Below are 12,150 nucleotides of genomic sequence, written 5' to 3'. Positions count from 1 at the left end.
CATAGTTTATCATTTATGTGAACCTCAGACATCAATTTATAAATGAAACTAATCTAAATTAATAAATACTAATTAAGTAATCGTTACCACCATCTTCTTGACCGCTTCTTCCCTTTCGGGGTCGCGGGGTGCCGGAGCCTATCCCGGCTACTGATGGGCGAAGGCGGGGTACACCCTGGACAGGTCGCCAGTCTGTCTCAGGGCCTCAATCACACACCCATTCACTCTCACATTCACACCTAGGGGCAATTTAGAGTCACCAATTAACCTATGAAGCATGTTTTTGGACGGTGGGAGGAAGCCGGAGTCCCCGGTGAAAACCCACGCATGCACGGGGAGAACATGCAAACTCCACACAGAAAGGTCCCAGCCGGGATTCGAACCGGGGCCTTCTCGCTGTGAGGCAAGAGCGCTAACCACTGCGCCACCGTGCAGCCCACTAAGTAATCGTTACTTTAAAGAAATACTATTTTATTTTCCTTTTTTTGTTCTTTTCCCCTCTTTGTCCTCAGCAGTCTTACACTGCTGGGTTTTGTTATTTTACTTTGGGGTTTGGTAGTCTTAGTTTTCTGGCTTTGTTTATTTGTTTTTTTTTTTTAGGTAGTTTTGGTTTGACGAAGCTGCAGTCTCCCTGACTTATTTTAAGTTTGGTCAAGAAGCCACAATGGATAAAAGATAAACGTCTGCTCGATAACCAACAAAGACTCAAGAAAAGAGCATTATAACTGGTGCAGTAGTCATTGAAATTATTCTTTAAAATCCTCCGAATGACCTGTTTAAAAAAGGGGGCCACTTCGTACCATCGAAGAGTGCTCACTGTGAGAGTCATCATTGTTTTCTTGGAAGTTCTATCGCAAAAACAGGATAAATTCTATGAGAGATACAAAAAATTGTTAATCTGTATCACATAATTAACATGAAAAATATCAGTACTCCAAATAAACCAATTATTTAGTAATTATCTGCACGTTATTCCCTGTTTACTTTAAACATGTTATCAGGCTATGCTACATCTGCTCCAGCTACAACAAAAGAAAAAATGCTATTTGCATTTGGGGAAAATTTATTTTCAAGTATCCCAGTTTCATCATAAAACATGAGTACTGCAAACAAACAGAGCATTTCTGCTTGTTTTCATCCACTGTTTTCTTTAAAATCATTAGCATGCTACTTCTGCTCCAGCTAAAACAAAATCATAAACACTGCCAGTTAGCATTATATTCAAATATATTTATCAGTATCACAGTTTCATTATAAAAAATCAGTACTGCAAACATTTTTTCTTCTCTGCTTGTNTTCTGTTGAGTGTTTTAAAAGAAAATTGAAGACGTTTCTTTTTAGTTTGATTGATTTAAAAGGAGAAATACTCGGAAATGAAAAAAAACAAAATGATTTCTTATTACATTTGTTCTATTTCAGAAGAAAAATGGCCCACAGACATGTTAAAAACTCAAACAGGTTTTTATCAGATGTTTTTTTTTTAGACTTGAGGGGATTTTACACCCCAATCACAAGTATCCAATCACTTGCCCCCCTGATTTTCTGTTTGCACCCCCAACAGGGGCTGTCTAGATCCGGCCCTGCAGTGAAGATCAGGTCATGTGATGAAGGAGGGAGACGCCGAGCCTCTCACCGCGCAGGCTCCGATCACCAGAGCTGGACTGACGTTTCCCGGCCCCGGTTGAGCAGCCCCCTCCAGGAGCGCAGCAGCATCGATGCCCCCGCGCCGCCTCCTCCCCGGCCTGGACCTGCTGAGAGAATGAGAGGATGGCGGAGCGGCGACTGACGGATGCTGCCGCCGCCGCTGCAGCGCCGCACCGGGAGCAGCAGCAGCATCACGGCGGCATGAGCTCCGCGGAGGAGGACCTGTGTCTGGAGGAGATCCTGACGCTGTACAGCCAGCCCATCAACGAGGAGCAGGCATGGGCGGTGTGTTACCAGTGCTGCCGGACGCTGGCGACGGGACGCCCGGACGGGAGGAGCGCGGCGGCCGTCGGAGCCTCGCCGCGGAGGATATCCGGACCGCGGGATGTTCGGATCCAGAGAGACGGCTCTGTGAGGATGGACTACCGGGACTGTGAAGGTACTGCAGTCCACCACCACAATCTGCTGTCAAAACAGGCCCCAAATCAACCAAAACGGAGCAGAGCTTATATAATCTCAGTTATTGAGAATTATTGCGGTGATTAGACTATTTGGATGAAAACAGCCGGTTTGGGCTTATTGGCTTTTTAAATGTTGGTGGCTCATCGCATCTAGATTAGTGGCTCCAGTGCAGGTACAGTGGGGGCTCCATCCACATGAGCTGCTGACAGGTAAACAAAGGAATGCCCCCTCACACCCCTCTGTTTCCCTCCATCTTCACCTGCAGCCACGTGCGCTCTCACCGCGTGATTGGATCTGTTTCCCCATTGGACCTCAGATCAGATCTGGGAGCTTCTTGGCTCAGATGCTCAGAGCATGTGACTACAGCAGGGATGTCAAACTCAATCGCACTGGGGGCCAAAATGGGCCGAACAGGATAAACATTTATTGAACACTACAACTACATTTTTGAAACTTTAAAACCATATTTTTTTTTTATATATAAAGCATTACCTTCGATATAGTGGGAATGCTGTTAGCTGAATTTGGGTGCTGAAGAAGCTAGTCATGATGGCTGAAGACGTTGAAATTGATAGTTAAAAACACTGAAGCTGATAGCTGAAAACACTGAAGATGCTTGTGCTGATACCTGAAATCACTGAAGCTAATAGCTGAAAACGCTGAAGCTGACAGCCAGCTAAAATATTAGCTAAACGCCAAATTATCCTAAAAAACAAACAAAAAAAGTCTAAAAAAAAATCTAAATTAGCCAAAACAGCTAGCATGTAGGTGAAATATTAGCTAAACTCCAAAACAGTCTCAAAAACAAAATAAACAAACAAACAAAAACAACTAAATTAGTCAAAACAGCTGGCATGTAGCTGACATATTGGCTAAACTCCAAAACAGGTTTGAAAAAAAAAACAAATTAGCCAAAACAGCTAACATGTAGCTGGAATATCAGCTAAACTCCAAAACTGGCCAAAAACTAAACAAATGCCTAAATTAGCCAAAGCAGCTAGCAGGTAGCTGAAATATTAGCCAAGCTCCAAAACAGCCGATAAAATCTTAGTAAATGCCAAAGTAGTCAAAAAGAAGTATCAGAATGCAAATGTTTAAAACTTTAAAACCATAACTTTTTCACATAAATATGAATAATAAACAAGCAGGAATATTATTCCAGATCGGCAGCGGAGCCACCACCAGTGTGTGAATGTGTGAATGGGTCTGTGACTGTGAAGCGCTTTGGGCCCTCGAGGGTAGAAAGCGCTATACAAGTATACGCCATTAACATTTACTCAGAGGGCCAGATCTGGCCCCCGGGCCTTGACTTTGACACGTGGACTACAGGATCACCCTGCATGTCTGGAGCCTCCTGGGGGCCTCACTCAGCTGAAACCCCCAATGATTAGATGTGCTTCCGAATCATTTCCTCTTGATTCAAAGGAAAGTTTGTTGTTTTTCTTTAGAGGAGCATTGGTTTGAGTCGGAATCAGAACAGATGGCTCGGGTGTGCAGTGTCCCTCCTGTCTCATTCTGCTGGTGTCTCTCAAACCAAAGGCCTATTTTCATCAGCCTCATTGAGCAAATAAAATTCACACTTTATTATCTCTCTTTGTAATGGTTTACTTGATGGATTCGGGGCAGTACTGCTGAGCCCGTGTTATTGCCTCTCTTTAAACAGCTGCCCCCATGGGCTTTGTCTCATTAACCCAGAGGGGTAAATCTGAGCCTGACAGACACAGCAGATGAGCTCGGATGCTGATTCTGGATGTGAGCAGCATCTTTGAGCTGCATGAATGGGCTATTTTTAGAACCAAGGATGAGACCACTGGAGGAGGGGAGTCAAGTCTTTCATTGCCACTTAATACAAATACAGCCAGTACTAATGCAGTTTTGTTCCGTAATTACAGTAGAAGTTCATGGTTTTGGTGTGACCCCCCCGTCCTTCATGATACAGATAAGTGTCAGTTCAGGAAAGTAGATTATCTGCAGCTTAGCTCCATGTCAAGAGCCATCAGAGACCTCTAATATCTTTACATTAGTGATTGTTCTTAAGCTTTATGAAAGCTTAGGTTTCACTGAAACCACCATATGTGCTGATTCAATTTAACTACCAACTAATCCATACAAAAGCAATCGTACAGAAACCGGCAACAGATATTTAGATATTTTTAAAGCCTGTAAATTTTTTTAGGTGATTGGGAAGTTAAACTTTCCCGCTCTGTTTACCCGTGTATCTATTACATTTACATTCACCTTTATTCATTTGAAGGAATTGTTGTTTTTTTATTAGATTCCTAGATACTTAAGTTTAAGACACCTTTAGCTAAAGTGATTCATCTCATCTTCAAGTTTGTTTGTATTCATTTTTGACCCTAACCTGAACCTTCTAGAAACATCAACATTGACAAACTGAGAACAATTTGATTATTTGCATTTCCTCCAGACGGTGGAGTGATGAACAATCCTGCATAAATTACAAGACAATAACCTAAATGTGGGACGCTTAAAGTCTCCCTCTGATGAAAATCCTGTTTTTAGAGTTTTTAACATGTCTGTGTGGCATTTTTCTCATGAAAGAGAACAAATGTAATAAGAGAGATCTTCACTTCCTCGTCCAGCTGACATCCGGATCAGAACCATACGGCTGGACATTACCCAGATTGATGGATGTTTTTCTGTAGCAGAGGTGAAGATTTATGCTAGAGAGACACAGAGCTATCATAATCAGACAGGATGGATCAGGGGCGGAGCAACAAAAGCCACGCCCCCTCAGAGGAGATTTTGGAAACAGACGCTTCAGATCAACATGAAAAATGACACTTAAAGTGTGGGATTTTGGTTAAAAAATTCATAATCAGAATTAAAACACTACTGGGAATGTTTTTTAAAATAAAATAAATTGTCATAGGGACTGGCTCTCACTCATTTGTTGCAATTCATGAACACCTTCAGTTAATAAGAAGTCAAAGATACAGAAAGTCCCTTTTATTGTTTGAAGTAATTAGTGTATCTAGTTTAGAATCCGTTCTAAACATCATTCTAGCCTATACTAGCAAGGCTTTTGTCAGTCCAGAGACCTTATCATCTAAAAACGTAGAAACAAAAGAAGAAACTTGGTTCAATCCAATTACAGAGATCATTGGGAAGTTCCAGTTAGAGCTAATGACACATTTAAACAATAAGAGCTCTGTGGACCAACAGTCTCACCCAGGATTTAGAGGTGAATTTGCAAAGAACTACTGCCGCCCTGCAGAAACTATGTCCAAGAAAACAACACAAGTTTTTAGATTTGATCTAAAAACGGCATAATCATAACTAAAATACCACTAGGAACATTTTGACAGCAGTAAATGATTACAAAATAGGTCCTAGAATTGATCCCTGAGGCACCCCTCCCCAGTTTAGATGCAACTGATTGGAGTGGTTCTCTGAACTGAGAATCAGAGAAGGGGAATTATTTCAGTGCAGCTGACAGATGATGATCCGACATATGGGTCATTCTTCCTGCCCATATGTTTGGAGAATAATTTCACTTTTTCTCTCCGGTGCAAGTAAAGATAACATACTACACTTGTAAATAATTTAAGGGTTTTGTTGAATGAAATTGCCCATTTATCCTGAAAAAAAGATAAAATGGAATCTTCTACAAGCCCCCCTTTCACCTAAATCCACCCAGAAGAATGTCTGGGACTGTTGACTGTTCACTTTTACATTCGACCCCTTCATACATCTATCTGACCTACATTTGAATGTGATGCTGTTGATGAATCTCAGGCTCATCAAGGTGGTATTTTTGATTTCAGTGCAGCCTTCTGAAACCAGGCTGTTTCCCCCACAGCAGCATGTCATTTAAATCTGCTGATTGAGGCTGAGGTCATGCTGATGCTGCTGTGATGTTGCTGTACTGCGTCTTCCAGGATAAAACCTCTCATTGTTAAAGGCGGTCATCTGTTAGCCTTCTGTCTGGTCATGAAGTAAAAGCTGGACCCGTTTTGCCCGAAGAAACATTAAAGAGTCGCTGAACTTTGAAGGGAGTACATTCATGCTTCCTGAAGAGAGTATTAACTTCACTGGTCACATGGACTTCAAACTGATGAAACGATCAAAGCCCAAACAGAGCTTTTATTCAAACGAGAGTTCACCAGAAGATGTGAAAACTGGCTCATCTATGCTTCTATGTACACGTACAGCTCAAAAAATTAGAACTAAATGTGGCTGTCAATACAAGAAGGGAAGCTTATATTTTATAAAGTATCATTTCATTTATGTTGAAATACTTTAAGCCTGTTTCTTTAGTGATTTTAAGTATTATAGTTACAGATAAAGATACAGATAAAATCCAGTGTTTAAAAAAATACTTACTTAAATAAATGACATTTTTAGTACAAAAGACCCTTTTCATGTGATGTCACACAAATGGCAAGTGTGCAAATTCCAGTTTTTAGGTTTAAAACAGCAAAGCTGACAACTGAACACTGTTTAAAGTGATTTTTCGTGAATATAAAAGTTAACCTAACCTGTTGAAACATAAATGAGTACAATATTTATTTTCTAGATATCCTATCTGGTTGTATTGTTTCCATCTTCGATCACATGTTGTTTCTGTGTTCATTCTATGTATTCAATACATGTTTCCATTTACCGTACATCTCCATCACTGTGATGGTCAGCTCCCATGATGGGTCTCGGCTGAAATCTGTCAATCAAATAAGTCAAACGTTGAAAGTGGGGGTCACGTGGGGGCACCACATTCTTTTGTTGAGGCACCTGAAAATATATCAGAGCTAAATAGAATGACTTTGGTATGTTGGGCAGTGTGGTCAGGTGCACAGCTGAGAGCAGCATGAAGTGTTTTGGAATGTTCTGGTAGACGTCTGCAATGTGGACTTCAGAAACACGGAGGACAAACACCAGCTGAAGATATGACACCTGAACCATCACTGACTGCATAACCTTTCACCCTGGATTCACTCTGTAGTGGCTGCTGCACTTTTTCCTCTCAGTTTTCTGTAAATTTGCTTGGAAACAGAACTCTGTGAAGGCCAGCTAGTTTAGTAACAACTTTTAGACCAGGTGGAAGCCATATGCTGCCATCAAACTATTTAAAATTAAAATAAAAAGTATTGAAAATCCTCGTTAAAGTTTGTTTTTTTTGCTGTATCCCATGCTATATATAAATTGACCTTTGTTTAGATCAGGGGTCGGCAACCTTTAACAGTAGAAGAGTAATTTGGGCTTGTTTTCTACAGATCAAAACCTTGAGGAGCTGCTTAGTCTTACTTTAGTCTTTAAGAAGTTTGGATTTGTGATCATCTTTTTTTAATAATCTGAATTATGTCTAGTTTTTGACACAAACAAAAGCAAAAACATAAAACGAACGTAGCATCTCTCAAAATTTGATTTTATTTTTTTATTTGACAGTTTTATGTTTTTTTTTTTTATTTTTTTATCTCAAATAACTTATTTCCAAAATAAAAGCTGCTCTGTGCCAAACAGGATCCTCTCTCTGTAGCTCTGGACAGCTAGTAACCAATTAATGAATATAAATTATGTCTATTTTATGGCAAAAGCAAAAATATAAAAATAACCTAGTATTTCTCAAAATATTATTATTTTTTATATAACCAATGTTGAGCAGCACACGAAAACATGTGTTTTTGACTCATAAAATATAATAATTTTTGCCAAAGTTTCTCTTTTCATATAAAATCTGTTCATTCTGGAGGTAGAGTTGATCAAACAAGATGTCTTCAGGTCAACAGGATGTAAAAACCTACATAGTTTATCATCTATGTGAACCTCAGACATCAATTTATACATTTAACTAATCTAATTCTAATGAAGTAGCCCTTACCTTAAAGAATTGCTATTTTATTTTTCTTTTACTTATTTATTTTGTTCTTTTTCCCCTCTTTGTCCTCATCAGTCTTACACTGCTGGGCTTTGTTATTTTAGTTTGGATCTTGGTAGTCTTAGTTTTCAGGCTTTGACAAAATTAGACATTTTTCCATTTTTTAAAGCTGATTTAGAGTTTAGTTAATATTTTAGCGTTATGCTAGCCATTTTGGCTAATTTGGACATTTTTTCAATTTTTTAGGGTAGTTTGGAGTGTAGCTAATTCTTAACAATATTCTAGATCTTTAGGCAAAATTAGGAATTTTTCCATTTAGACATTTATTCAGTTTTTAGGCTTATTTGGAGTTCAACTAATATTTTAACAATGAGCTATTTGATATTTTCCATTTGTTTGTGGCTAATTTGACATTTAGCTAATACTTTAGGAGTTTCAGTTCAGTTTCCACATTTTCAGCTGTCAGGATCTTCAGCAGCTACATTCAGCTTCCAGCATTCATACTAGCATTTCTGCTATATATCTAATTAATTTTGAATTTCTCGACAGGAACTGAACAATGTTTTTTTGCATTTGTGAATTATGCTGCTGCGTGTTCTGACCGCTGTCTTCTCTCCCTGCAGGTAAATACAGTCCCTGCACAAGAGCTGAGGTGAGTAACTTTCTCTGATTTGATGAATATGTCACATTTCTGCATCAGTGCAGCAGTGCAATATAAATATGCTTTCCTTGTGTGTGAGCCCAGTTTTGGCAGGTTTTTGTGGATCCAATAAGGTGTTTATCCTACTGTTTTTGTTTGCAGATTTAAACAGCGATGATTTCATTTCCTTTATGGGTTAAAATCAAAGGTTACAGTTCAGGTCAGACAAATACTCTATTTTCTATGATGTCTTAAAGCAGGAGTGTCAAACTCAATCACACAGGTGGCCAAAAATAAAAAACACACCTTAGGTCACGGGCCGAACAGGATAAATATTTATTGAACACTCTAAAACTAGATTTTTTAAATGAAAAACCTTTTTAACATAATTATGAACTAGATATAATCGTAACCTACCTTTAGAAAGGACGTTTGCATGCTCTCCTTATGCATATGTGGGTTTTCTCCAGCTTCCCTCCACAACACAAAAACATGCTGGTGATGTCCCAGCAACAAACTGGTGGCTTGTTCAGGGTGTTCCTTATTTTCGCTCCGCATTAGCTGGGTATAGGCTCCAGCAACCCAATGATCCCCAGAGGGATTCAACAGGTTCAGAAGATGGATGGATTATAATGACAACATTGTTGGTGTTCTTAAACTAGCTTCTAAAACAGAGCAACGTTGGCATTTCAACTTCTAAGTTTTTAATCTGATGTCATATTTAAGGATCGGTAGTAGAACTCAGTTTATTTCCATAATTGTGGAGGAGCTTTGGTTTTTGCTGAATTCTGGTAGAGATCATCGTTTTGCATTTTTTTGTAATGTTTGCAGCTACAGGAGCTAAATGAACCCAACATCCTACTTTTGGTTAGAGAGTCAGATGCTGTGTCACAGAGCAGGAACAACAGATGGAGAGTTGTTGAGTAACTTGAGATCAAGCAGTGGACTGCAGAAGCAGAGAGTGTGAACTGCATAGTCTTATAAACCCCTGCTAAGCAGCTTTGCATTTGAAATCTCACAATGCCGTTTGTGACAGTGCGGCTGAAAAACGTTGTAGTTGTTTGATGTTTGATGGCGTTCCAGTCGTTGGGCTGGCACACAGCATGGAATCAAGCCGTAAACGGGAACACGTGTGCAGTCACGGCTAACGCATTATGTGCACATGGCTAAAAACCGTGGGAATTCTTGCAGATAATCCAGCTGTGAATGTCAGATGATGTATCATTCACAGCCAGTGCGTCTGCTGCAAGCTGCAGCGCTGACTCTCTGTTTGTTTGCACTCATTGGGATCTGTTAATTCTGCGCTTGTGTCAGCAGTGAGTGTATGCTGGCTGACCTGCTCCTGGGATGCAGCGTAAACTCAGATTTGTGGATTATACTTTATCACATATGCTTCAATGTTTAACTATGCATGCTTCCCTTTAATACTACTGCAGGGATTAGAGTTTGAGTCTGGCCATAACTCTCAACAAGGACACTCTTGCATAGAAGTGGACAAAGTCTAGGTTTAAAATGTGAAAGAAAGTGGAAAAATATTCCAGTTTTCACAGCAATTGTTGGTTTAGATCAGGTGTGGGCAAATTTTTTGACAAAGGGTTCTAAAATTTGACAATAGGGTTGGACCAGGAGCAGATGAGCTTTTTTTTTTTTTTTTGGAATCCTATCTTATAAAAGAAAAAAAATAACATGGAGTCTGGACAAAAAAAGTCTTTAATTAACATTGTAAATTAGTTATTTTAAAGCATTAACGCATTAATGCACGTGATTACATAAACTTGAATTAACGTGTTTATATTACTTAACACAACTAATTAACATAATTATGTGTCAACATCTTTGTGTTTTTGGAGTAATACCACTGAAAAAAGTTTTTGGGGTTCTGATTATCTTTCTGTTGCACTCAAATTGCATTTCTGGGTTAACACTTGATAAATTAAAAATTTCAGACAGTAAAAATGAAGGAAATAAATTCTCTCTGGCCTGTTTTTGTTCGAAAGCTTCATATTTTGTATCTCGAAAAACATTGGGATTATTAGTGATCGATCGCAACACAAAAGTGTGATTAGTGTGATCACGAAAGAGCTGAAAACTCTGAAGCTAATAGCTAAAATCACTGAATTTAATAATAACTGGAATAACTGGAAATACTGAAGCTAAAATATTAGCAAAAAGCCAAATTAACCTAAAAATCTGGTAAAATGTTTAATTTAGCCAAAACAGCTAGTATAAAGCTAAAATATTAGCTAAACTCAAAATTAGCCTAAAAAAACTGAAAAGGCCTAAATTAGCCAACACAGCTAGCATGTAGCTGAAATATTAGCTAAACCTAAAAATAGCCTAAAAATGGAAAAAAGCCTAAATTTGCCAAAACTGCTAACATGTAGCTGAAATATTAGCTAAACTCCTAAATAGGCTCAATGAGCTGCTTTAGCCTATTTAGGAGTTTAGCTAATATTTCAGCTACATGTTAGTTACATGCTAGGAGTTTTGACTCGATGAGCCGCTTTTCTCCTTCAGAATCTTCTGGAATTATTGTGTTAACGATTGAAAAGTTACAGTATGTTGAAGATTTTGTGTTTAAGCGTCACTGGCGACGCCTCTTTGTGTTGTTAAAAGCTGATTACGATGCAGTTTAATAATAAAAAGTCCTTGTTGCACACATCTCTCTGCATCCCGCTGCTCTGTTTTAGCTGCAAGCTTGCTCTCCAGGACTCTGCAGCTCAGACGTAGGTTGTGGTTCCTACTCGGCTGATGTTTGCTAACCTGCAGGCATAGACACGCTGCCCGGGCATGCTCACCACACTCTGTTTCCTCCTTGTTCTTCCTTTTTTTTCCCTTATCCTCGCCCTTTCTCTTTTCCATCCCATCATTCTGCATGGCTGCCTTGCAGCCTGGGAAGCAGAGGGGATTTTTCTTGTAAAATGGAGATGTGTTTTCCTCGGCCTCACAGTCATGGGAGTGCTCTCATGCAGTTCAGCTGCTTGGAACTTGAGCAGAATGTTCTCATGAACACGTGTGTGGATGTCAGGAGTCAGTTCCTGTTGTGCTGAGCTGAAGACCATAGCAACTGGCTCATGTTGATTTAACGTATTGTCTTAATAAAGAATATAAGGTGTTCTTGTGTTAGACAAAGTTTCTGCAGTGTTAGCTCTGTTTTTCCTTCAGAATTGATTTTGTTTGTGGTTTATATTTCTCTTCAGTGTCTGTGTTTTCCGAGCACTAAGTGCTGCAGATTGAGTCTCTGTGATTTCCCTCTCTTGTCTTTTGTCTCCTCTGCTGGTATTTACCTTATTCTCCATGAATCTCAAGTTCCAGAGTGGATGACTTAAACCAAACATATATCTTCCTGATCTAAATGTAAAGAATTTTAGACACAATGTTTTTGTTCTTTAATTTCTTTAATTTCTTTTGTTTGCAACTTTTAACAATTTTATATTTTTTCAACCCTAAATCAAATGTTTGCATTCTTTTGAAAGTTTACAGTTTTTTGTTACGTTATGCACATTCACAAAAAAGAAAATAACTAAAAAGGTTAAAAATAAAATATATGTTCTCCACAGGGTGCAAA

At 39.0% G+C, this 12,150-nt stretch overlaps 1 protein-coding gene across 1 annotated transcript in view; it reads left to right on the top strand.

Annotated features, from left to right (window-relative positions):
• Positions 1–1,506: 1,506 nt before the first annotated feature.
• LOC112143763 (protein spire homolog 1) overlaps positions 1,507–12,150 on the top strand; it is a 42,003-nt gene continuing 31,359 nt past the window's right edge. Inside the window, exons 1-2 of the mRNA XM_024267957.2 lie at positions 1,507–2,083; positions 8,566–8,594. Coding sequence (XP_024123725.1) covers positions 1,768–2,083; positions 8,566–8,594 — 345 coding nt within the window. The 5' untranslated portion in view covers positions 1,507–1,767. The remainder of the gene's footprint in view (positions 2,084–8,565; positions 8,595–12,150) is intronic.

This window comes from Oryzias melastigma, linkage group LG16, assembly GCF_002922805.2.
Source record: "Oryzias melastigma strain HK-1 linkage group LG16, ASM292280v2, whole genome shotgun sequence".
Lineage (NCBI taxonomy): Eukaryota > Metazoa > Chordata > Actinopteri > Beloniformes > Adrianichthyidae > Oryzias > Oryzias melastigma.
Note: the sequence above shows the minus strand (reverse complement) of the source record. Positions and strands in the feature narration are given on the sequence as shown.